The 26,471-nt window shown below is 43.2% G+C and overlaps 1 protein-coding gene across 1 annotated transcript; it reads left to right on the top strand.

Moving 5' to 3' along the window:
• Positions 1-6,182: 6,182 nt before the first annotated feature.
• On the top strand, positions 6,183-26,110 carry LOC128540958 (uncharacterized). The gene is made up of 28 exons (XM_053510995.1): positions 6,183-6,236; positions 6,321-6,435; positions 6,770-6,836; positions 6,933-7,044; positions 9,725-9,775; positions 9,930-10,312; positions 10,410-10,582; positions 10,662-10,774; positions 16,393-16,483; positions 16,589-16,664; positions 16,804-16,942; positions 17,209-17,271; positions 17,358-17,472; positions 17,822-17,918; positions 18,003-18,114; positions 18,213-18,353; positions 18,444-18,567; positions 18,776-18,870; positions 19,415-19,465; positions 19,745-20,114; positions 20,215-20,391; positions 20,498-20,610; positions 25,033-25,129; positions 25,242-25,317; positions 25,451-25,589; positions 25,746-25,808; positions 25,890-26,004; positions 26,094-26,110. The coding sequence occupies exons 1-28, from the start codon at positions 6,183-6,185 to the stop codon at positions 26,108-26,110; spliced, it is 3,339 nt and encodes a 1,112-aa protein (XP_053366970.1).
• The last annotated feature ends 361 nt before the right edge of the window (positions 26,111-26,471 follow it).

The raw sequence follows: 26,471 nt of genomic DNA, 5'->3' as shown, positions 1-26,471 counted from the left end.
GATTACTGTGAGAGCATTGCTATAACACTCTGCAGATTCCCTTACTGCGTGGAATACAGTATGATAGAGAAACTTACAAAGGTAAAAAGATCCCCTGTGTTGTGAAATGTTTCCTTGGTTTGAAATGTAAAGTCTTCATAGGTGGATTGCTTTCTCTTTGTGTCATGTAGCTCTCTGAAGATCTGGTTGAAAGGATGAAGAAAACACAACCCAAGTGGCTGAAAACACTTCAGCAGGGGCAGGAAGGCAGACATGCTTTTATCAGCAATGTGTTTAAGGATGATTCAGAACACTGTATGTTACCATCACAACAACTGTATTAAACATTTCTAAATCATAAAGCAGTGAATATAGTTCTCATGCAGACAACTGGGTTATACCACATAACTGAAAATAGACTTAACTTAGTCTGTCTGTTTGTGTGTGTGTGTTTAAAACAGGTAAATTTCATTCTCGCTACTTCGTCTGGGGGCTCCTGGGGAAAGGAAACTGTGGCACTGTCTACGCCGGATTCCGTAAGGCAGATAAGAAAACGGTAATGAATCTCATTTATATAATAACTTGTTTCAACCTAGGAGTTAAAATCAATCCGTACACATATGTAAATATGGCAAGATAAAGTAAATAATTAATTTATAATTCACCAGCTGTAATTAATGTATGATTATATGAATTATGAACATCATTAATGCTGCTTTGCTGGGCCCTAAAATGTAGTGTCTGTGTAAATGTAGTAATTATTCTAATTAGTAATAATGACTTGTTGAACTGACTCATTTTGTTGTGTCTATGTGAACAGGTCGCCTTTAAAAAAGTACACAAAGATTTTAGCCCAGAAAATATCACCATTGTAAGTAAACGATTCCTTTTAGTTCTGAGATTCTGCATAAAAGCAATTAAGTATGAATTACAGTACGATTACATTATAGAGCAAACCCCACCAAACTGATGTGTTTATTTACTCATTCCTACTAATATGATCACAAACAACTGAGATTCGCATTTCATTACTTTTCAATCGTAATAAATATCAGAGACTCAGTGATAATCCAAATCTTCTCAATTAGACCACAGTTCAAATGTATTCCCTCCATGCAAACTCATGCCAATCGTGTGTGTGTGTTTTTAGCCTGGAGAGAATCGCATTCTGCCTCTAGAGGTGGCGTTATTGGAGATGGTGTCTAAGCCTCCTCACTGTGAGAATTTTGTTGAGCTCCTGGAATGGTTCGAGTCACCTGATTTCCTCATCTTGGTGCTGGAGCGACCCGACAACTGCATGGACCTTAAGCAATACCTTATGTGTAAAGGAGCAGGATTGGAGGAAGCGGATGCTTGCACCATAATGCAGCAGGTAGTTCAAGCTGCTAAGCATTGCTGTGATTCTGGTGTTTTTCACGGTGACATTAAGCCTCCCAACATTTTGATCAATCCCGACACGATGGAGGTGAAGTTGATCGACTTTGACTGTGGTGACTTGCTGACAGACGAGGCGTACAAGCATTATAAAGGTCAGTTCAGAGTAAAATAAAGCATATGCAGTAAAGAATTTTTTGTGACAGTTTTTACCCTGTCTCTCTTTTCTCACTTAGGCAGTAAAAATTACGCTCCTTTTGAGGTGATTTCCAGCAAAGAGTATTTTGGTGTTCCTGCTACAGTCTGGAGTCTGGGTGCTCTCCTATATGTGATGGTTTGTGCAGAGCCGCCTCCTACCAGAGGTAATGAGTTCATTGTTCGGCATCTGCGGCGATTTAAACATCTGTCTCATGGTGAGAAAAGCAAATAAATCACTGTTTAATTCATGGTAATTTTTTGTGAACTGCCTAAATTGCCTAAATTTCTCCTCCCTATGCACACAGAATGTTGTGACCTGATAAAACGGTGCCTGGAGGAAGACTATGAACATCGGGCAACTTTTAGTGAAATCTCGAACCACAAGTGGTTTACAGGAGGATGCCAGGACACGGTCCAGGTAAAACAGAATACAGTAAAACAGATCTAATATTACTGAGCTAAAACACTGAGTAGTGGTCTGTAAATGGTTTAAAATATGAATTAGTATTCACTGGATTGAGTACTTGATTAGTATTGACTTCTGAAGCAGAACTTGCTCTGAAAAATAAAAAATGCATATTTAATTAATAAATTGAAAGGAATAAACCCCAATACCCTGTTAACCTTATAAAGTTGTTTTAGGTTTGCCAAAGCTTGGTGATGGAAATGGATAGACATAGCAGTGAAAGTATGAGACCTTTTCTCGAAGACAGAGCTGACGATCATCCACACAAAACAGGTACAACAGACTAAACCTCCTGAGCTCCACATGTCAGGTGGCAGAGCTTGGCGCAAGGAGTCCAGCTACAGGTGACTGACAGATGAGGTGCGAGTGTTAGCCTCTTTTTGTGGAGATCACATTGCTGGGAAAGTGAGAACATGAAATCAAAGTAGTTTTCCCTGTAAGCAAAGCCGACTTGTGACCCAGAGCCGTGGCCGAGAAAATGGAAGAGTATGATCAGTGTTGTGAATCCAGTCAATCTAGTAACAAGCCTATTTCGAGATAGTGCTACTATACACTATTATCGAGATAGTGCTGTGATCGAGAAACTGGAAGCTTGATCATTGTTGTGAATCCAGTCAGCGTACTATAGTAACATTTGTGGGACAGAACCGTGGTTGAGAAAGCAGAAGCATTTGATCAGCTCTGTTGTGAACTAACCTGAGGTGACCAGAAGACGTAGCTTTAGCGGTTAGCCCTTTTTAGCATGAATGGTAAACCAAAACGCGGAGTGACACGAATAGGCAGGATAATCATGCGATTAAGTCTAAGAACTCTTACAAATGGGGAGCAAGGGAAAGACACAACCTAACCCGTGTCCTATAAACACAGGCTCAATCTGAAAGCAAACCCAAGAAAGTGAGTACTCACGAATCGGCGAACGAATCCGAAGCGGCATGGGCGAACTCAATGACTGAGCGATGTGCTGCGCCATCTTGTCTCCTTTTATGGTTCTTGGTTCACGACCGCATTACTTCCGGGTCCTAGTGCCGGTCGCGGACCGAGTGTGCATGACAAATGCCATGAATAAAGCGCTAGTCAGTGAATTAACAAGGCTAAATTGTAAAGTAGAGATATAGTCGAGGAGGCATAAGTGTGAAGTTGAGTCCGTGAAATCCATTAAAAGCGAACTTGATAACATGGAAAACAATCTGTGATAAACGCAAAAAAATTATGAGACGAGCATGCAATAATCTCTCAGCGAGATGCATACTGAGCTTTCTTAAACACCTAAAAAAATCAGCAGTGAATAAATCTCAGGTTGTTGGAGCGAGGCGTTTGAAGGGCATGGAAAAAAAAGGAAAAAAAAGGAAAGAATTAATAGACAGGAGGCAATTTGACATAGGAGGGAGATGTGAACGTTGAGGCTCATCCGCCACACGGTGGAAGGTGGAAAGTGGGGTGCTGGGGAAACAGAACCACGTGTTTGGCCTTGAACTGTTTGGCCCTTCAACTGTGGTCATGATGCCGTTGTACCAGCTGATGTATGTAAACCTGTTACAAAGTGCAACCAAGGACGATAAGGAACAGGCAAGGGTCTGAGGAGAACGGCAAGGTTTCTGAGGTTGCGCCTTGCGCAGACATCGCATTCTGCCATGAAACTTGAAATGTCCTCTTTTAGCGTCGGCCACCAGAAGCGCACTGTTGAATGATAAATAGAATTCATAAGGTCTCGATGTGACATGAGCGTCTGGAGCCATGGCCCCATTCCAGGGCTAGAGGAACTAAGAGGTGGTTTGGGGAAGCATTACTAGATCCAGGTTCATTGATTGTTATTTGACCAGGTTCTTTGACCCTGGTTGGTAGACCCTAAATCTGGAGGAAAAGAGCAACCACCAGGCCTGTGGTCTGTTCCAACCAGGAATGGGACCGTAGACCCCTCCAGCCACTGCTGTTATTCCTTCACAGCCAGTTTGATGGCTACGAGCTCTCGATTGCCGATGTCATAGTTCTTCTCTGCAGGGGTTAGATAGTGAAAAAAGAAGGTGCAGGGGTGCAGCTTGTTGTCAAGCAGCAATATCTGGGAGATAACCCCTCCCACTCCAGTGTTAAAGGCACTGACCTCCACGACAAATTGACAGGATGGATCCGGGATGGTGAGGATTGGGGCTGATGTGAATCTTGTCTTGAGGTCAGATTTTTTTAATTAATAAAAAATAATCCAGCCCCCGCAGGGAATTAAAAGGGACGAATGATACTTGCTGCAAGGAACTCTGTTTGTGGTCTCCTGTTCTTTAGGCGTGAATGAATAAATGCACTCTTGGGAGGGTTGGTCCCAGGGAGCAGGTTCATGGCACAGTCATATGGTCAATGAGGGGGAAGAGAAACAGCGCAAGATTAGCTAAAAACATGTTTGAGAGAGATCAGGAGGTTTACTTAACAACTGGGTTGAGACATGGTGTGACAGCAGTGTGCAGGCATGAAGTTAAGCATGAGGAGCTTCCTCTTGTGATAATGTTCCTAGCCTAGTTGATTTGTGGGTTGTGCAGGGTTAGCCAGGAAAGACCAAGGACACTGATTGCATGGAACCTTTCCATGATTAAGAGAAAGGTCCTTGGAGTGACTGACTCTTAGCCTAAATAAATGGGTCTGATGAATGATTCAAGGGAGGGAGCTCCCGTTGTGAGAAAATAAGCAAAGTCACAGCAGCATTGGTCCTGAGCCTCCCAGAGCTTAGTGCTCCACTCCCAAGCCCTCCTCATAATGAGCGTTATGGCATACGCCACTTTGGACCTTCTAAGGAGAAGGAGCTTGCGCAGGAAGAAAGGGAATTTCATTGACTGTGGAGGCATTGATCTGGATCCTTTCATAGCCTGAGTCGATTAGCGCCTGGACTAGGTAAGCCTGTCGTTTATGGATAAGATATACAGGAAGTCGGTGGTGTTGGTCTGGGAGCCTTTCTGGAGTCTTGCCCTCTAGTGCTCCCAGCCATACTAGAGGGTTCCACCTTTTACTGGGCAGTCCATGAGCAAATGACCTGCCTGTCTGCATTAGAAACAGGCTCCTTCCACCCAACAGTGGCTCCACTCCTTCAATGAGTTCTGTAGTTCCAAAATCATGGAGCATTGGGAAAGAAAGCAGCAGCATGTGCCTGGATCCCCCCATAACTAGGTCAGCAGAGTAACAGAGGCGATAAGGGAGACCGAAAGCAGAAGCGTTTGATCAGCAGCGTGAATCTAGTCAGCGAAGTAAAAAAGACAATACTGTACATTAGATAGATCCATAGTTTATGCAGTTTATGACCTTTGTGCACTTTATGTTGTCTTTGTTAGAAGAAAGCAAAGTAGAGAAAGTAGTCAAAAGGCAGAAGCGCGAGGTTGAGTCTGTGAAATCTGTAATCGTAGCGACAAATTCATACTGTAAAACAAATGGGGAAAACGTGAAAGAAAAGCTTCCTTGAATGCTGAAAGAAATCAGCCGTAAATAAGTCTCAGGTGCATAGAGGGCGGTTTTGAGGGCGTGGGATGTCAGCGAGCAGTAGTTGTGACACCTCATTATCCTTTTAGTTACTTACAGCCACATTTAACTTTCCATCCTCTGTTCTACTTCCCTTTATTTCAGGGAAGTTTGATGTCCCGCAGTGTGATGTGCAGTCTGTCCCTAATGAAATACCATTTCCTGGTCCTTTGATAAGGTGAGATGGTCATTCTTCACTTATACTACAAAAATTTCAGTTGTAGTGTTTTGTAGCATTTTTTCTAAGCTGGTTGGAGTGTTTATGTAAGTGTGTGTGCAGTAATTCATGTAACCTTGCTGTTTCAACATCTGTTACAGGGATATAACACAGATTGAGGAGGTGTTGAGGTTTATCCAGGTGACATATAAAGAGTGTTCATACTCCTTGAGTAATGCTGAGGAGCAGTATTCGTATTTCTTCTGGTTGATTATGGAGTGCTTCTGTGTGCAAAATAGAGTAAGTGCTGGAGTTCATTATGCTGTAACAAACAAAGTGTTATCTGTTTACTAATAACCTTTTGCTGTTAGCTTAATTGACATGCTAGTTAACTAGGTACGCCAGCTTGCTAGCAGGTGTCTTTGAGTAGACAAGGTTAGTTAAGGGCGTGAAAGCATAAATGTTTGTACGGTGAGACAGATGGTTAAAGATCTTTTTCTTTTATAGCAAGTAATCATGGCTGACATTTCTGATCTGCTCCACAATGGTTTCAGCCTTGTGAGTGAAAAGGTGAGTGTTTCAGCATGATCTTCTATCTGTACTGTGTAATGTGTAGGTCAGATTCACATGCACTAACGACACTTTCTGCTCTAGCATGGACATGTCGAGAACCTGCAGGACTGGTGTATTCCTCTGGAGAAACTTTTAGGCTGCAGTGCTCCAGAAGATGAAAAGAAACATAATGCTATTCAAATGGGAGATGATTATGGTACGGATATGCTACACAGTAACAGCAGTTTTCCGGAATGAAACATTCAATTAATTATGAACAACTGCTCATTCATGAGATTACTTTATCAGGTGGTCACTTATCAGCAGCAGTGCAACATATAAACAAATGTAGATGCAGATCAAGAGCCTTAGTTAATGCTCAAGTCAAGCATTAGATTGGAGAAAAATCCCACTGATGTCAGTGACCATAACCATGGGAATGTACATTTTTCAGAAAAATGACGGGGTAATTGCAATATTCCATGAATGTGCAGGTATTTCTAAAAAGCGGATGGTAATTCTGACATGCATGTTTGGTTGTTATTTTTTAGCCTGCAGAGGATGGACGTATGCAGCACATATCTGCTATGTTGTGGCACAAATGGAGCTGGGATCACGGTCACACTTTGAATTTGTTGGATATAACAGGTATTGTGGGCATGTGTGAGCATTTGTGTGTGTGTTTTCCTTATTTGACATGTTTTCTTGTATTAGTGAGACAGAACAGAGTCCAGCTAAGAAGCAGGCGTTTGAGAGAACTGAAGTCTATGAATATGTTCTCTTCCTGACTTCGGACAGTGGGAAGTTCGGACAGCAACACTTTCAGGTTGGACTTTTTTTTTCTGCTCTTTTTCCATTTCAAATTTAATTTCATGAGCAACCGTTATAATGAAAATGCATGGCTGTTCCTATCTTTCATAGAAGTTCAAGTTCTCCCATGCCATCAAGCTAGCCAATGATGCACTTGATGATCAGGCACTCGATTACTGTGAGAGCATTGCTATTACACTCTGCAGATTTCCTTACTGTATGGAATACAGTATGATAGAGGAGCTTACAAAGGTAAAGAAAATCCTCCGCTAGGGTTGCCAACTCCCAGAAACAGAAATAAGGAATGCTTGGTGGGGTGAGGTTGTTCTACAATTGGTTTTACGCCCTAATTCATGAGAAATTCACTGCAAGTCTGGTATGATTTAACGCCCCCATTTTGAATTATCTCATAAATCACTTGATATGAAGGTTAACAGACACACAGACACGAGGCGAGTGCTTATAAATAACCCCAAACGTGAGTCCTTGTTACGTCCAAAGTCTGTTTTTTTTTTTTCTCAGCTGGGAACGGGGCCTTTGCGGCAAATGTGCTAGCCTTTTCCTTCTTGGCAGCTGGATCGCATAAGCTGGTGGTCGGCAGAAATGAAAGTGCTCCGGCTGCTATTTACGGCTTTCTCCTATGTGGCGATCAAACTGCAGCATTCAGTTTATTAGCCTTTGAAGTCTTCAAGGAGCGTGACATCACCCTTCTTGCATTCCGCTTTCGTGCTCAGGCTGGTGAAATGGTGGTACTCAATCTGCCTGCCTTTGTAAAGCATGCTCGGGCTGGTGAAACGCTGATATTTAGTTTGCCTGCCTTTCAGGAGCGTGCTCAGGCTGATAAAATGGCATATTCAGTCCACCTTGCCTTTAAAGCTTGCTTAGGCTGGAGAAACTGTGGTATTCAGTTCACACTAACTTTAAAGTCAGGCTGGACTCAGTCCACTCTTTGTTAAGCGTGATCAGGCTGGAAAAACAGCAGTACTTAGTCCACTCTTTGTTAAGCGTGATCAGGCTGGTGAAACGACAGGGGCCTTAGCAGCAAATGCGCCAGCCTTTTCCTTCTCGCTGGCTGGATCATGCAGACTGACACTCAGTGGAAGGGAAAGTGCCACGGCGGCTTATGCATGCCTGTTTACTGATTTCTTCTATGTGGCATTCAATGCATTTACCTTTCAACGCAGTACATCTAAGTGAGAAACCTTCCCAGTTCTCTGGCTTGTTCACATGCTAGAATCAGCCCATTAACAAGGTTGATTATCCTACATGAGAGCTGAAAAGTAATAAAAAACTGATCGTGCTAATGTTGTCATTCTGAACTTTGCCTTTATTTTCCCTGCACCCTTAGTGCCACCTTGCTAAGAGGCCACCCTGGGTAGCAAGTACTGCCCAATGAGAAACACCTTTTCTGTTCTCTGTTTTGCTAGAGACCATGGCAGACAGGTTGAGGGAGAGCAGGGTTTTTTTTCTGTCCACTGATGCGTCTGATAGAAATCACCCTGTCTTATTAGTCTAACATGTAATGTTTATCTCCCATAGATTTCAATTTAATTCTTAAAAATACGAAACAAACTGCTGTATCTGTTCAAATCGGGACAGGTCTTTTAGTTTCAAAATATGAGTAAATTCTGTATTATATGGGACGGTTGGCAACCCTACCCTCTGTATTGTGAAATGTCTCATGGATTTTGAATGTAAAGTCATCAGTTCATCAGTGGATTGCTTTCTCTTTGTTTTATGTAGCTCTCTGAAGATCTGGTTGAAAGGACGAGGAAAACACAACCCAAGTGGCTAAAAACACTTCAGCAGGGGCAGGAAGGCAGACATGCTTTTATATGCAATGTGTTCAAGGATGATTCAGAACACTGTATGTTATCATTATAACAATTATATTACACATTAAACATTCGAACATCACTTAGCAAGGGGTGTAGAATGCTGGATCAGGAGCAATCTCACAACCTTGTAAAAATCAGTTAGAAGATAAGAAGGCACTCTGAGCATAAAATACACTGTTATCTAGCGTCAAGATCCATACAGAAGGATGGTTCAGCACACAGCAGTTGGCTCTTTATCAATATTGAATGGAAAAAATTTAACAGAATATGTAATTATTAACAAATTCTCATACAAAGACAAGTGGGTTATACCATATGGCTAAAGATAGACTTAACTAAATGTGTGTGTGTGTGTGTGTGTGTGTCGTGTGTGTGTGTGAAACAGGTGAATTTCACTTACGCTATTTCGTCTGGCGGTTCCTGGGAAAAGGAAATTGCAGCATTGTCTACGCTGGATTTCGTAAGGCAGACAAAAAAGCGGTAATGAATCTGATTTAAATAATAATTTGTTTTCCCACTACTATCTAAGCGTTTAAGCTTTGGATCATTTTAGTCTTTTAGAAATGAGGAAATGCTGCAGCGCCTTATAGCAATATACTGTACAAACTGTGTTCAGCTGCACGTAGGAGTTCAATACACAGTTGCGAATTTGGCACGATTAAGTAAATAAATGATTTTAAATATTTCACACCACTTAAAGTTACCTGCTGTAATAAATGTCTGATTATGTAATTAATAAACATCATTAATGCTCATTTACTGGGCCCTTAAATGTAGCGTCTATCTAAATGTACTTATTACAAATTAGTAAAATAGCCACTTGTTGAATGACTCATTTTGTTGTGTCTATGTGAACAGGTTGCCTTTAAAAAAGTACACAAAGATTTAAGTCCCAAAAACATCACCATTGTAAGTAAACTTACTTAAGTTCTTTTGTGAGTTTATGCATGGAAGCAGTTAGGTAAAAATTACAATTTATACAAACCTTCTCCACTATACCACAGTTCAGATGTATTTCCTCTATGCAAACACATGCTAACCGTGTGTGTGTATGTGTTTTTAGCCTGAAGAGAACCGCATTTTGCCTCTGGAGGTGGCGTTATTGGAGATGGTGTCTAAGCCTCCTCACTGTGAGAATGTTGTGGAGCTCCTGGAATGGTTCGAGTCACCTGATTTCCTCATCTTAGTGCTGGAGCGACCCGACAACTGCATGGACCTTAAGCAATACCTTATCTGTAAAGAAGGAGGATTGGAGGAAGCAGACGCTTGCACTATAATGCGGCAGGTAGTTCAAGCTGCTAAGCATTGCTGTGATTCTGGTGTTCTTCACGGTGACATTAAGCCTGCCAACATTCTGATCAATCCCGACACGATGGAGGTGAAGTTGATCGACTTTGACTGTGGTGACTTGCTGACAGATGGGGCGTACAAGCATTATAAAGGCCAGTTCAGAAGAAATCCTGAATAAAAGTAAAGGCTGGACATTGAAGAACTTTTTTTTTGTGACATTTTTTGCTATTTATTTCTTTTCTAACTCAGGCAGTAAGAATTACGCTCCTTTTGAGGTGAATTCCCACAGAGAGTATTTTGGCGTTCCTGCTACAGTCTGGAGTCTGGGTGTTCTCCTCTATGTGATGGTTTGTGCAGATATGCCTCCTACTGGAGGTAATGAGTTCATTGTTTGGCATCTGCGGCGATTTAAACATCTGTCTCATGGTGAGAAAAACAAGAAAAAGCATTTTAATTCATGATAAATTTTTGTTTGTGAACTTCCTAAACTGTCTTCTTGCTACAGAGTGCTTTGATCTAATAAAATGGTGCCTGGAGGAAGACCTTGAACATCGGGCAACTTTTAGTGAAATCCTGATCCATGAGTGGTTTACAGGGGGATGTCAGGACACGGTCCAGGTGAGACACATAGAATAAAACATGGAGCTAAGACACTAAGGAGTAAGTCTGTAAATAGTCTTGAGTACATGAAGTGTACAATATTACATAAAACAGTAACAATGAGAAAATACTTACTTTACAATGTTCCCTTAAGTGTTTTTCTAAAGTTTTCACCTTTTATATATTATATATATATGTACCCTGCCTCTGCCTCCCTAAGACACCGGCGAAAGAAAGAGAGAAAGAGAGAGAGCGGCGCTTAAGTATAAAGTGTATACAAACAACACACAAACTCCCGCTTGTTTTAGCTTCCCTTAATTAATAATATCGATCTCCAAACAGAAAGTGCGTGTCTTTACGTGCGTGTCATAAGCACTCTCACAAGCTCTTATTTCATTCACCCTCCCTCAGAAGCCCTGCGTTAGGGCACTAAGACATTAAAACGTCTCGGGTTACTTTGCTGTAACCCTGTTCCCTGAAAAGGTGGGAACGAGATGCTGCGTGAAAATGCTATGGGAACATCTTTTTGTGTTGCCGGTTGTGAAGTATGTGTGTGTCAAACACGCCAAATTTTGTCATATATAACCTTGGTCAAGTGACGTCATCTGATGAAGCGCACCTGCAGGTTATAAATAGGAGTGAGCCGGCAACATTACTCAGATCAATTTTGTCTAAAAAGGACATCCAGCCACGCAGGCAGTGCGGCATTGGAGTGCAGCATTGAGTGTAGCCTTTGAAAGGGAACGTCTCTGGTTACTTTGCTGTAACCCTGTTTCCTGAAAAGGCGGGAACGAGATGTTGCGCTCCAATGCCGCACTGCCTGCGTGACTGGACGTCCTTTTTAGACAAAATTGAAGTGAAAACTCTATGGGAACGAGAATACCAACGCCGCCGCACGAGGACCTGTGAGCCCGGAGTAGCATGAACATCCAGACTATAGAATCTCACAAATGTGTGCGGAAAAGACCAACCTGCCGCATGACACACTTGCTGCAGGGGAAACCCTCTTGCCAGCGTAATAGATGAGGCAATCTCCCTGGTTGGATGAGCCTTGATTCTTTAAGGCGAAGTGAGACCACGCGCCTCGTAGGCTAGGGCAATAGCATCTTTCCCTGATGTGATGAAAAAGGCTGCTCTGACTTACGCCACTAGCTAGTGCGGTGGACGGGAATCTGAAGAGTGCGTACTGAAGATAGTAGGTGAAACCAATCCTGCTCCGGAGCTGTAAAAGGCGGAGGACAGAAGGCTTCGAGGAAACTGGGTGCATGGTCAAGAATGAAAATATTTCGGGTGAGGATGCTGAATAGCTTTGACTAGCCCAGGGGCAAAGTCTAGGCAGGAAGGGAAGCCTGCAAATCTCCAAAAGTGATTATAAGAAAAACCATCTTGAGGGTCAGAAGCCAGACAGATGCTGACTCTAGCGGTTTGGAAGGGGTGTCAGCCAGTCCCCATCCGTCAGAACATGACAAGCCAAAATAGTGGCTCCGTACATTCCGAGGGTACTAGGGCATAAGCCCGAGTAACTTCTTACAGAACTCCAGCACTGAAACAATTCGGCAGTGGACTGGGTCTACATGTTCCGCTATGCACCACTTTTAAATACCCTTTCCTTAAGGGCATACGTTCTTTTAGTGCGTTGAAGGTACCAGGGCTCCCAACTCCATATGCCCTGAAGTGTAAATCACCTTAAGGGACAGAAACTCGCCCTGTGCCCAAAGCAGAACTGGTGCGCTAGCTCATTCAAGCGGCGCGAGCACAGTTTGCCCCAGCGATTATGTACGAGACTACCCTAGTGTCGTCTACTCGCACTAGGGCATGGTAGCCTCTCAACTGCTGGAGGAGGTGTTTCAGGGCCAAAATAAAGCCATCAGTTTGGGGCAATGGATGTGCTACGCGAGAAGATGGGCTCTCCAGCTCCCTTGGGCTGTACGGCCATCTAAGACCGCACCCCAGCCCGTGAGGGAAGCGTCTGTCGTTAGCATCTGTGACGACAAAAGGACGCACGTAGAGTGGGACCCAAAGTCAGAAATCGGGGTCTGAACCACATAGAAAGGGTATGAAGCCACCTGGCACTTAACCCATATTTGCCTCCGGGGATTGGCCCTTGAGTAATCCCCTGGCTTTTAGCTATAATGTACATCGCCCTGCGGGACAGGAACTTGTCCTGTGCCCCCAAGGGGAACCTGGTGCGCTAGCTATTCAAGCGGCGCGAGCACAGTCCTCCCTGGCGATTATGTACGAGACTACCGTAGTGTTGTCCACCCGCACTAGGACATGGTAGCCTCAACTTCTGGAGGAGGTGTTTTAGGGCAAAATAAAGCCATCATTCGGGGCAATTGATGTGCCACGCGAAAAGATGGCCTCTCCAGCTCCCTTCGGGCTGGACGGTCATTTAAGACTGCAACCCAGCCCGTATGAGAAAACGTCTGTCGTTAGCATCTGCGACGACAAAAAGACTCACGTAGAGTGGGACCCAAAGTCAAAAACCGAGTTCTGAACCACATAGAAAGGGTACGAAGCACCTTGGCGCGTAACCCTTATTTGCCTCTGGGGATTGGCCCTGAGTATAATCCCCTTGCTTTTAGCCACAACTGAAACAATCTCATGTGCAGAGGCCCAAAGGTTTTACCATAGACACAGCTTCCATGAGACCTAAAAATATCTGGAGGTGATGAACAGTCACTTTCTGGCCTAGCTTGGTTTCCTTCAGGGTGTTGGAATGGATTTAACACGCACAGGAGACCCCTGTGCCCGCATTGCGATCGCATCCTAGGTGACACCCAAAATGTTGTGTTCTGAGCAGGAAAGAGAACCCTTTTATGGCGTTGAGTATCAATCCAGGAACAGAGATGAGCTAGGAAGACATCCCGATGTTGAAGCGCTAGCTCCTGAGACTGAGCCAGCATAGCTAGTCATCTAATGTGCGGGTTAGCGTGACCAAATGGAAGGACCCGATACTGGTAAGCTTTGCCCCCGAAAGCGAACCTAAGAACCTTCCTGTGTTGTGGCAATATTTCCATGTGAAATATATGCGTCCTTCAGATCGATTGTCACAACCAAACCCTTGGTTGAATTAAGAGCAATCACTTTGACAGTCAACATTTTGAACCTGTCTTATTTTGGATAGCGGTTCAGCCCGCGAAGATCCAAAATCGGACACAGCCCCCCTGTTCCTTTTGGAAACCCAGAAAAAAACGACTGTAGTAGCCTAACTCTCTGCCTGGTAGGAGAGCATGTTCTATGGCCCCTATTCCCAGGAACGTCTTGTAACTCCAGAGTCAGCAGATGCGCCCTTTCCAGGTTTGACGGAAGTGGAGACCACGCCGTTGAAACGCGAAAGGTGATGTGAGAACTGGATCCTGTAGCTCTCACTACAGTGCACAGTACCCAAGGAGATATACTTGGCAGTAGCTTTCACGCTGCCAGTTTCTCTGAAAGGGGCAGAGTCTTTGGGGTTAGACATGGTTGATGGAGGTATTGACTGTTCGGCATCTTTGGCCTGGAAGTGGCGCGCGCCTCGAGCAGGAACAGCGACCTCCTGGAGGTGCCAGGGAGAACACTTCATCCCTGGGAGGAATTCTACGTGCCCCTCCCATGGTCCTAGACGACCTCTAGGTGGACTTCTTCTTTGTGAAGGAGACAGTACGTAGGCCCGACTTTTTAGAGGCTGATTGCAAAGCGTGGCACGCCGGTTCACTCATATTTATAACCTGGGGTTACCAAAACTGAGATTCACGTCCTGGGGCCATCCTCTGTGTCATGCACCCCGACCTAATTGGCTGGCCGGCCAGAAGTTAGGCTAACTGGAATGCCCAGTGCTGCAGCTAAAATTTCCCATGGCCCCCGAATCAATTTGCGCTCTGTTCGGGCTCTCCAATGCCCGTGCCTGAAAGTGTAGCTGGTGGAAGAGCCCTGCATGACGGGGTCTTGACTTTTCAGTCGAACCTGACCCCCCCTCTCCTGCGGTGACCCCGTCTGTAGCGTACTGTGCCACAGGCATTGCTTACCCTCTGGGAGCCCTATGGGCTGCTATGCTGAGGGAAAAGCCTGGCAACGCCTATTTGCATTGGCTCTCCCATGTCTTCCAGCTCAAAATGTTTTTCAGGCTCTATATCAGGGATCGGATATGAAGCCTCAGACTCTGTTTCCATGGGCAGAGCTGAGACTTTGCGCCTATAGCTGGCACACTGACTGGCCAGGCAGATGGAGCGGCCTTTGTGGGGTGGAGGAGATGTTCCCTGTCTGAAGCTGCCGGAACATCCAGCCTGATGCTCACAAAGGCAGTTATTCACCCAAATGGCTAGCCTATGAAACCAGATCCTCTAGAGGATCACGTATGGCTAGCTCATCCTTCAGCCGCTTGAAGAGTTATGTGGGCAGCATCATTCCACCCCGAGCTAGCGGCCTGGGTACAAAACTCGACTGTGTAGTCTCCTACCGCTTGCCCCTCTTGTATGCGGATGATGGAAAGTGGCCCTAAGTTCCTAAAAGAAGGTACTTAGGGAGGCATGCTCAGAGAGCAACACTGCAGAAGCCCACTCTAGTGCTCTGTCTGTGAGCAGAGAAACTATAAATGCAACCTTTGCTTGTTCTGATGGAAATTGGAAAGGTTGCAGCTTGAAAATTAGTGAGCACTGCAGGATGAATGCATCGCAGACAGATGGAAACCTGGAAGTGGCACGCGCCTCGAGCTGCCCAAAACTTTGCTTATTAATCCCACGCATCTCTGAAATTAAAGTGGTTAGGGTTTCCTCATGCTTATCAAGCACTTTCGCTTGACCCTCTTCTGGTGGTGCAATCATTCTGTTGCATGTCACTCCCATACTGCACCACGAGATGTAATTATGGTTAAAAGAGCCCTGACGCAGGGGGTCAATGAAATAGGAGTTGGTGAGAGTGCTCATGACAGGCACGGGAAAACCTTTCCATTTGGAGATGGTGGGGAATTATTAATTAAGGGACTTAAAAGCAAACTAAAGAAAACTGAAATTACAAAATAAACAGAGCTTTGTCGTCTACACGAGAATAGACAGGGCTCTGAAAATTAAAACCAAAACGTATATCCATGTTTTTTGTGAACACTTTATACTTAACCTGAGAGCGTGCATTTAAAAGACCGCTCACTCTCTTTTTCTTTTTTTCTTTCGCCCCCGTCTTAGGGAGGCAAAGGCTGGATCTTTGCCTCTGTCTCTTGACTTTCTGCGTGCTTGCCTTTTCTTTCTTTGTCTTTGTCTTGCTTTGTCTTTGACCTTGAAACCTTACTGGTGCCACCTAGTGCCAAGGTAGCAGGACCCCTAAATAGACACGCCGCCAGGTGCGGACTGTCCAGGCTGATTGCCCTGCGGTGGCGTTGCCTGGCAACCGTGTGTAGAAATGCACGTGCCTCTGCCTGTTCAGAACTCCCCAAGGCAGCCTGCGGATTTGCCCGTTCTGAACAGTGCAAAGCATTTTCGTGCAGTTCTGCCTCTTGTGAGACCCGCGTCATTACATTATGGAGACAGGAAAGATTGGATAATGATGAGACATTCTCAAAGTTCTGTAAATTTAAAATAAAAATGCATTTTTAATCAATAAATCAAAAATAACTTAAGGAGTAAAAACTCCATACCCTGTTGCCCCTTAAAATGTTGTTATAGGTTTGTCAAAACTTGGTGACTCTGATGGATAAACATAGTGATGAGAGTTTGAAATCTCTTCCTGAAGACAGAGCTGATCCACACATGACAGGTACGAGACACAAAACCTCCTGATCTTAACCCCTTACTATAGTTTTAGTTACTTACAGCCATTTTAAACAGTCTCATCCTCTGTTCTACTTCCCTTTAATTTCAGGGGAGTCTGATGTTCCACAGTGTGATGAACAGTCTGTCTCTCATGAAAAGATACCATTTCCTGGTCCTCTGATGAGGTGAGATGCTCTTTCTCCACACACACACTCATTTTTTTTAACTGTGGTGTCCTGTGGCATTTAATCAGGTGGTTAAAGTGCCTATGTAAGTGTGCGCGCAGTAATAAATGTAAACTAGCTGCTCCAACATTTGTTACAGGGATATGACAGAGATCAAGGAGGTGTTAAGGTTTATCCAGGTCACATATGCAGAGTGTTTACACTCCTTAGGTAATGCTGAGGAGCAGTATTCATATTTCTTCTGGTTGATTATGGAGTGCTTCTGTGAACAAAATAGAGTAAGTGCTGGAGTTCATCACTCTGTAACAAACAAAGCGTTATCTGTTTACTAATGACTTTTTTCTGTTAGCTAAACTAATATGCTAATTTACTAAGTAATCCAGCTTGCTTGTACACAGTAAAATTCCCAGTGTTGAATTAACACCCAGAGTGTTAAAATAGCACCACACAGTGTATATATTGGTCCAGTTGGACTCATATGAGCTCTTGTTCTATAAAGAGTAGCTAGCTTTGAGTAGACAAGGAAGTAATTTTTCTTTTACAGCAAGTAAACATGGCTGACATCTCTGATCTGCTCCACAATGGTTTCTGCCTGGTAAATGAAAAGGTAAGTGTTTTAGCGTGACTTTCTGTCTGTACTGTGTGTTGTTTAAGTCAGATTCACATACACTAATGTGACACTTTCTGCTATAGCACGGACATGTCGAGAACCTTACGGACTGGTGTATTCCTCTGATAAAGCTTTTAGGCTGCAGTGCTCCAGAAAACGAGAAGAAACATAATGCTATTCAAATGGGAGATGATTTTGGTACGAATATGCTCCACAGTAACAGCAGGTTTCTGGACTGAACATGCTGTAACTACATTCACTTAATTAGGAACAACTGCTCATTCCTAAGATTACTTAATCAGCTTGTCACTTATCAGCAGCAGTGCAACATATAGTAGAAACGAATGTAAATATAGATCAAAAGCTTCTGTTAGTGTTCACATCAAGTGTGAGAATAGAGAATCTAAATCTCATTAATCATAGATTTGTTTTCGCACCGCAGTTACAGTATATGATTGGCTGATTGTATAATTGCATGAATGTGCAGGTATTTCCTTAAAAAATAAATGCTGATTCTGACATACATGTTTGGTTGTTTTTTTTCCAGCCTCTATTGGATGGACATATGCAGCACATATCTGCTATGTTGCGGCACAAATGGAGCTGGGATCACGGTCACACTTTGACTTTGTTGGATATAACAGGTATTGTGGGTATGCGTGAGCATTTGTGTGTGTGTGTGTGTGTGTGTGTGCTTTCCTCATTTGACATGTTTTCCTTTGAACCAGTGAGACAGAACAGATACCAGTTAAAAAAGAGGCGTTCAAGAGAACTGAAGTCTACGAATATGTTCTCTCTCTGACCTCGGACAATGGGAAGTTCGGACAGAAATGCTTCCAGGTTGAAATTAGTTTTCTTCTTTTTTTCATATCAAATTGAATTCCATGACAAACCATTACTGTATATTCAAAACAAGTGTTTGTCCCTATTTTTCTTAGAAATTCAAGTTTTCCTATGCCGGCAAGCTAGCCAAGGATGGACATGATGATCAGGCGCTTGATTACTGTGAGAGCATTGCTATAACACTCTGCAGATTCCCTTACTGCATGGAATACAGTATGATAGAGGAACTTACAAAGGTAAAAAAGATCCCCTGTGTTGTGAAATGTTTCCTTGGTTTGAAATGTAAAGTCTTTATAGGTGGATTGCTTTCTCTTTGTGTCATGTAGCTCTCTGAAGATCTGGTTAAAAGGATGAAGAAAACACAACCCAAGTGGCTGAAAACACTTCAGCAGGGGCAGGAAGGCAGACATGCTTTTATAAGCAATGTGTTTAAGGATGATTCAGAACACTGTATGTTACCATCACAACAATTATATTAAACATTTCTAAATCATAAAGCAAGATCTGTAGTTGGCTTTACAGGTGGCACAACCTTTTAATTTTTTTTAATTATTTTAAGATCTAAGAGTATGTAATCATTAAATATAGTTTTTAGAGAGTGACAACTGGCTGAAAATAGACTTAACTTATTGTGTGTGCGTTTGTGTGTATAAAATAGGCGAGTTTCATTCACGCTATTTTGTCTTTGGGTGCCTTGCGAAAGAAAACTACTACACTTTCTACGCCGGATTCCGTAAGGCAGATAACAAAGCGGTAACGAATCTCATTTGAATAATATCTGGTTTTTACAAAGATCTTGGCATTTAACACACCTGATGATTGAACCACTTCTATCTGAAAATTTAAGGTGTGGAATTTAGTCTTTTAGAAATAAGGAAATGCTGCAGCACCTTATACTGTAGCTTTATACAGACTGTGTCCACATTCACCTAGAACTTAAAATCATTACACAGGTGTAAATTTACACAGTACCTGAAGGGTGGCATGGCGGTGTTGTAGTAAGCACTGTCACATTGCACCTCCAGGGCCGGGGTTGATTCCCGGCCAGGCTCAATTTTGCTCTGTGTCATGAAGTTTGCATGTTCTCCCTGTGCTTTGTGGGTTCCCTCCAGGTACTTAGTTTTAGTGAGTGAGTACCTGAAGTCACCTGCTGTGATGTTTATGCAATTAATGAACATCATTAATGCTCATTTACTGGGCCCTAAAATGTAGCATCTGTGTAAATGTAGTAATTAATACTATTAAGTATAATGATCACTTGTTGTTCTGTCTCATGTTGTTGTGTCTATATGAACAGGTCATCTTTAAAAAAGTACACAAAGATTTCAGCCCCAAAAACATCACCATTGTAAGTAAATTAACTTTAGTTTTGAGATTATGTACAGAAGCAATTAGGCATAAATTACAATCACATTATGGAACAAACTCCCACCAAAACTGATGTTTATTTACTCTTTCCTGCTAACATAATCAGCTCTTTACCCCAACTCAGAGTCACATTTCATTACCTTTTATTTATAATTAATGTTAGTGACTCTGTGGCAATTTATACCCCTCTTCACTATACCAGAGTTCAGATGTATTCCCTACAGCCTAACCTATGCTAATCATGCATGTGTGTTTTTAGCCCGGAGAACACCGCATTCTGCCTCTGGAGGTGGCGTTATTGAAGTTGGTGTCCATGCCTCCTCGTTGTGAGAATGTTGTGGAGCTCCTGGAATGGTTTGAGTCACCTGATTTTCTCATCTTGGTGCTGGAGCGACCCGACAACTTTATGGACCTTAAGCAATTCCTCATGTGTAAAGGAGGAAGATTGGAGGAAGCGGACGCTTGCACCATAATGCAGCAGGTGGTTCGGGCTGCACAGCATTGCTGTGATTCTGGTGTTTTTCATGGTGACATCAAGCCTGCCAACATTCTGATCGATCCTGACACGATGGAGGTGAAGTTGATCAACTTTGACTGTGGCGACTTGCTGACAGACAAGCATTATAAAGGTCAGTTCGGAATAAATTCTGAATAAAATTAAAGGATACGCAGAGAAAAATCCTTTTTTTTGTGACAGTTTTTGCTCTATAATTTTTTTTTCTCACTCAGGCAGTAAGAATCATGCTTCTACTGAAGTAAATTCCCACAGAGAGTATTTTGCCATCCCTCGTTTAGTCTGGAGTCTGGGTGTTCTCCTCTATGTGATGGTTTGTGTAGAGCCACCTCCTACCGGTGGTAATGAGTTTATTGCTTGGCATCTGCGGCGATTTAAACATCTGTCTCATGGTGAGAAAAAGCAAATAAAAAAAAGCATCACTTTTTAATTCATGATAAGGTTTTTTGTGAACTTTCTAAATTTCTATTTAAAAATGTCTCCTCACTACACAAACAGAGTGCTGTGACCTGATAAAACGGTGTCTGGAAGAAGACCATAAACGTCGGGCAACTTTCAGTGAAATCCTGAGCCACAACTGGTTTACAGGCGGAAGTCAGGACAAGGTCCAGGTGAGCCAGATAGAATGAAAGAGATCTAATGTTACTGAGTTACGACATTAAGCAGTAAGTCTGTAAATAGTCATGTATAAGTAGTATACCAGAAACTGTGAGTATTGACTTCTGGATCAGAGATTGCTCTACATACAGAATTACATTAAGAATACTTTATTACATAAAATTTTTAAATTGCCATGGCATGCCAGGTCATGCCTCCGTCTTAAACAAAGTCATTGCATTTTGATTCCGCATTCTATATTCCACTCCGATCCTTTCTTTTTGCTGCCTCACTCTTGCTACAAGCTCACCTGTTTCTAATCCCAAGTTCACATGCTCCAAACCAACCATTCTACACTAGATTATTGTGTGCCACTCATGCCTGATACTCATCCCGGAGACATCCCGGGAGGTCATGCACCTCAGGGCTACCTCAAGGGACTTACTTTTTCTCTCAGTCTGGCTGTTGGACTGGGGGTGGAACCCTGAGGACAGACTGGGACAAACTCCAATGAGTTTGCAAACCGGCTTTCAAAACTGCAAGGTAAACTGTGGCCTATGATCAATGATGATGTCTTTGGAAAGGCAGTGAAGCTTGAATATGTGAACTATTATGAGTTTGGCAGTCTCATGATAGAAACAGTGTCTCCTCTTCTCTAAAGCAAGCTTGATGGCTAAGAGCTCTTGATCGCCAACGCTATAGTTCGTCTCGGCGGGTGGTAAACTATGAGAGAAGGATGAGGCTTATGATCATGCGTGGATAAGCTCTGGGAAAGTACACCCCCTATACCCGTGCTGGAAGCGTCGATCTCCATGATGAATTGTCATGACAGGTCTGGAATGGTGAGGATAGGGGTGGACGTCAATCGCTTCTTGAGCTCAGTGAATGCTCTCTCGGAAGACTGCTGGGGCATTTGTTAGACCAAACGGGACCACTAGGTGCTCATAATGTGCCGTTGGGGTGTTAAAGGCAGTTTTCTACCTGTCTCTTTCTCGAAAGCAGATGAGGTGGTTTGTGTCTTGCAAATACAATTTGGAAAAGAGCTTGGCTGTCTGGAGGAGTTGACTTGATAATCAATACATAGACGAAGGAAACCATCTCTTTTACCCACGAAGAAGCTGGCCCCCGTAGGGTAGGAGAAAGGATGGATGATCCCCGTCTTAAGGGACTCAGCAATGTATCTGTCCATTGCTTAGATTTCCTTGTGTGATAGGAAAGAAAGACGACCTTTAGCGGGGGTGGTACCTGGGACCAGGTCGATGGAACAGTCGTAGGGTCGGTGGGGGCCAAGGGGAAGAGAGACAGCATAGGACTTGCTTTATATTGCCCTGAGATCGTGGTACTATGAAGGGACGTGAGTGAGATCCAGTGGTTCCTCCGCAGACATATGACTGTGGAGCTCCAGGCTAGATAAAATTCCTGGCCCAGTCAATCTGCGGGTTGTAATAGGTTAACCAGGGGCAAATCTGCGGGTTGTGATAGGTTAACCAGGGGCAGGCCCAGGACGACTGCGGGATCAGAACCCTCTATTTTAAATAGTGAAATCTGCTCATTCCTACGTGTGATAGATGGGAGCAGACTCCTGTCAAGGGCCTGGACAGAAAACCTTGGCGGAGCTTCAGTAATTTACTAATTTAGTAATGAATGATCAAACACCCTCAGTAAGGTGAATCCAAGCACAGAATAATGACTGCAGTATAGACAGGGATGTTATCGTGAGGCGAAAGTCGAAAGCCGAGAAAACAATCCGCAAAGTGTCAGAGCGAAATCACAACACGAGAGGCGTAGGAAAAAAGAGAAGTGGTAAATCGGGTAACCGGGAAATCAAAGAGCAAGGCGACGAGAAACAAGAAATCGAGACAAGAAGGTGAAATCCGCAACGTGGAAATTATGAAACAAAACATGAGAAAATTGGGGGCAAAAATACACACAATAATCCAACTTAGGCAGCTTAAATGCTGAAATAATTAGCAGAGAATGAGAAACCCGCTGTGCACATGGGGCGGAAACATGGGCGTGGGCAAGGACACATGACAGGCTAGAGAAAACTTGGGGACCTATATAGAAATCCCTCCAGGTGTCGTGCATTGTCCTTAATTGCTATCATTGCCATTGCCTAGTGACCGCCTTAAAGGGCGGCATTACAGTACCCGCTTTTCTGCGAACGCCCATGACAATGACAAGCGTCCGGAACTCCCTAATGAGCTTGGGATACAGTATGTGTCTGGCTGGGTCCCATGAGCGTTACTCTGGGCCGTAACCTTACCCAATCCACCAGATATTAGGTGGCCTACTGGGCATGTCGCACACTTATCAATAGTGTGGAGTGGGGAGAAGGGTTGGGATTGATGGACCTGCTAGAGTGCTGCATAGACACGGCTTTAACCATCAGAAATAAGAGGTGGGGTTACTGTAATTCTCATTGAGCAGGGAAGTGTCAGGCGGTATGATACTGGATAAATTTTCTTTACAGCCTATGTACTGCGAGAGGCCAAATTACTGCCAACTTCTTTTTCTTCACTTTTAGCAGACGAAGCTGTGGTTTCCTCCACCTTTCACATTAGTTGTGTGATTGCTTATCGTGCTGCGTCGTGCTCCTTCTGCCACATTCGGCAGGTTTCTGGCATTCGAAGGGGTACATTTACATTTACATTTAGGCATTTGGCAGACGCTCTTATCCAGAGCGACTAACAAAAAGACATGAATGATGTACATGGCCAGGGAAGTTTTGTTGGAAGTGCCATAATGTTTTGTGGGCATACTCCACGCAGATTAGATGGTCGGCCCAGAAGGAGGGGTTGGCAGAGGCCACTCGCCTAAGGGAGCATTCGAGGTCTGGTTGGCCCTCTCTGTCTGCACGTTTGACTCGGAGTGAAAGCCTGAAGAAAGACTGGCTGTAGCCCCGATTAGGCTATATAAAGCCTTCCAGAACTGGCTGGCAATTCAATTTAATTCAATTCAGTTCAGTTTTATTTGTATAACGCTTTTAACAATTGTCATTGTCGCAAAGCAGCTTTACACAATCAAAAGAATTATTTAAGTTTGTATGGAATGTGAATGTGTATAAATCAAAATGGTCAGATAGTCCCTAATGAGCAAGCCGAGAGCGACAGTGGCAAAGAAAAACTGCCTGAGATGGCAATAAGAAACCTTGAGAGGAACGGGACTCAACAGGGAACCCCTCCTCATTTGGATGAAACAGAGAGCAGGAATTCTTTGCATTCATACTGTGTGTCAGGTGGCAGGCAGTTCAGCTATAACAGTTGATGTTAATTGATGTTAATATGTAGTCCAGGTAGTTATTAGAGGCTCAGGTAGACTCGTAGGAAATTTCCGTCTTGAACTATCAAGCAACTGCAGTCAAATCCTCAGAGAAACATCTGTAAACCTCAGTCTATGACAGAACCATCTTCATGGTAGAGTGAAACCGTCCCCAGACACCGGACGCATCCGAAAGAGACACACAAACAGAAGAGGAGAGATAACAGTAGGTATGGTTAGAGTCACATAATGTATAATGTGAATGTATATTTAGTGTAGAGACTCTGGCAGGACTAACTATAACAGCATAACTAAAAAGGGAGAGCCAGACGGAAACACAGACATGAGGGCTTCCTGAGATGTACTGTAAAGCAAACAATCACCTCACCGTCAGCAAACCTGAGTGATCAATGAGAGTGGGGAAGACAGCATCTAAACAAACCAGTTCACCATAATACTCTACGTCTATGAGTCCCCCAGATCTGCTCCTTTACCTAAGGCAAATCTATTTACAAAAATGCTTGATTAAACAAATAGGTTTTTAGCCTAGACTTAAACACTGAGCCTGTGTCTGAATCCCGAACACTATCTGGAAGGCTATTCCATAACTTTGGGGCTTTGTAAGAAAAAAACCCCTGCTGTAGTTTTCATAATACGCGGTACTGACAAGCAGTCTGCATCCTTTGATCAAAGTAGGCATGGTGGATCGTAAGACACTTGCAGTTCACTCGGATACTGCGGCGTGAGACCATTTAATGCTTTATTAGGTCAAAAGTAGTAGCTGCAACCTGTGGTCCACGATCTGTGAGCAGGTTACTCATCTCTAAAATACAACGGGTGTCTCCTTCACTTTATTCTGCATCTGCATTTAGATTTTACACCTCCTCTATCCCCTCCCCTATCCCCTCTATCCTTGATTATGACACAAATGAGGAAATACTAATTCTGTGGAGTCTATTTTGAGTTTGAAATGTAACTGCACTTTAGCTATGTAATCCCCTTAAGTTATTCACCTTTTATACACTATGGAGGTATGAGAGATTAAAGAATGATGAGACATTCTTAAAGTTCTGAAAATTAAAAAATGTATTTTTTATATGTATTATCAATAAATTAAAAGTAACTTAAGTAATAAAAACCCAATACCCTTTATAACCTATGAAGTGGTGTTATAGGTTTGCCAAAGCTTGGTGAATCTTATCGATGGAGATAGCGATGAGAGTATGAAACCTCTTCCTGAAGACAGAGCTGATGATCATCCACACAGGACAGGTACAGCACACTGAGCCTCCTGAGCTCCACACCTCACTAGCCTTTTAGTTGCTTACAGTACAGCCTGGTTAAACAATGTTTCTTCATCTATTTCACATCCCTTTGATTTAAGGGGAGTCTGATGTCCCGCAGTGTGATGTGCCGTCGATCTCTGATAAAAAGATACAATTTCCTGGTCCTCTGATCAGGTGAGATGCTCTATCTTCAGTCATACCTCCAATTTTTCAGATGTAGGGCTCTGTGACATTTTTCAGGTGTTTAAAGTGTGTATGTAAGTATGCAGTAATCCATGTAAACTAGCTGTTTTAACATCCGTATCAGGGATATGACTCAAATTGAGGAGCTGTTAAAGTTTATCCAGGTGACATATAAAGAGTGTTCACGCTCTCTGGGCAATGCCGAGCAGCGGTATTCCTATTTCTTCTGGTTGATTATGGAGTGCTTCTGTGATCGAAATAGAGTAAGTACTGTAGTTCTTTAAACTGTAACAAACAAAGCCATATCTTTTTACTAATAACCTTTTCCTGTTAGCTAAACCGACATGCTAGTTAATTAGGTAAGACAGCTTGCTAGTAGCTAGCTTTGAGTAGACATGGAAGTTCTTTTTCTTCTACAGCAAGTAAACATGGCTGACATCTCTGATCTGCTCCACAATGGTTTCTGCCTTGTAAATGAAAAGGTGAGTGTTTCAGCACGACCATCTGACTGTGTGTTGTTTTAGTCAGATTCTTGTGCACTAACATGGCATTTTCTGCTTTAGCATGGACATGTCCAGAACCTAAAAGACTGGTGTATTCCTCTGGTGGAGCTTTTAGGCTCCAGTGCTCCAGAAGACGAAAAGAAACATGATGCTATCCAAATGGGAGATGATTTTGGTACGAATATGCTCCACAGTACAGGTTGTTACTTGTTTACGAACGAGTTCTGTTTCGGGAGCATGTTCGTAAGACGGATTTGTTATTAGGTCTGACATATCTTTGACACGAATATAAAATTTGACACAAATTGAGTCTTTGACACGAATATACTGTACAATGTAAAGCATACCAATCCACTTGACTAAATCCCTTGTCCCTATTCCCCACATTGCCATCATGTGGCCAAATGCCATAACCACGCCTAAGAAGGGAATGGGAATCCCAGGCATTTTGTCTTTGATAATTCGTTCCACAACCCAAAAATACTCATACAAAAAATATAAAGTAAAAATGAAACTAATAAACCTGCACTTTACGTTTGAAAAAAATCTGGTAAATGTGTGAGGGAGAAAGAGAGGACAGAAGTAGGTAGAGGGAGGTTATTATGTAGAATGACTTTCACACACCACACACGCACGGACAGG

Source organism: Clarias gariepinus, chromosome 2, assembly GCF_024256425.1.
Source record: "Clarias gariepinus isolate MV-2021 ecotype Netherlands chromosome 2, CGAR_prim_01v2, whole genome shotgun sequence".
Taxonomy (NCBI): Eukaryota; Metazoa; Chordata; class Actinopteri; order Siluriformes; family Clariidae; genus Clarias; species Clarias gariepinus.
This window is presented reverse-complemented; position numbering and strand designations above follow the sequence as displayed.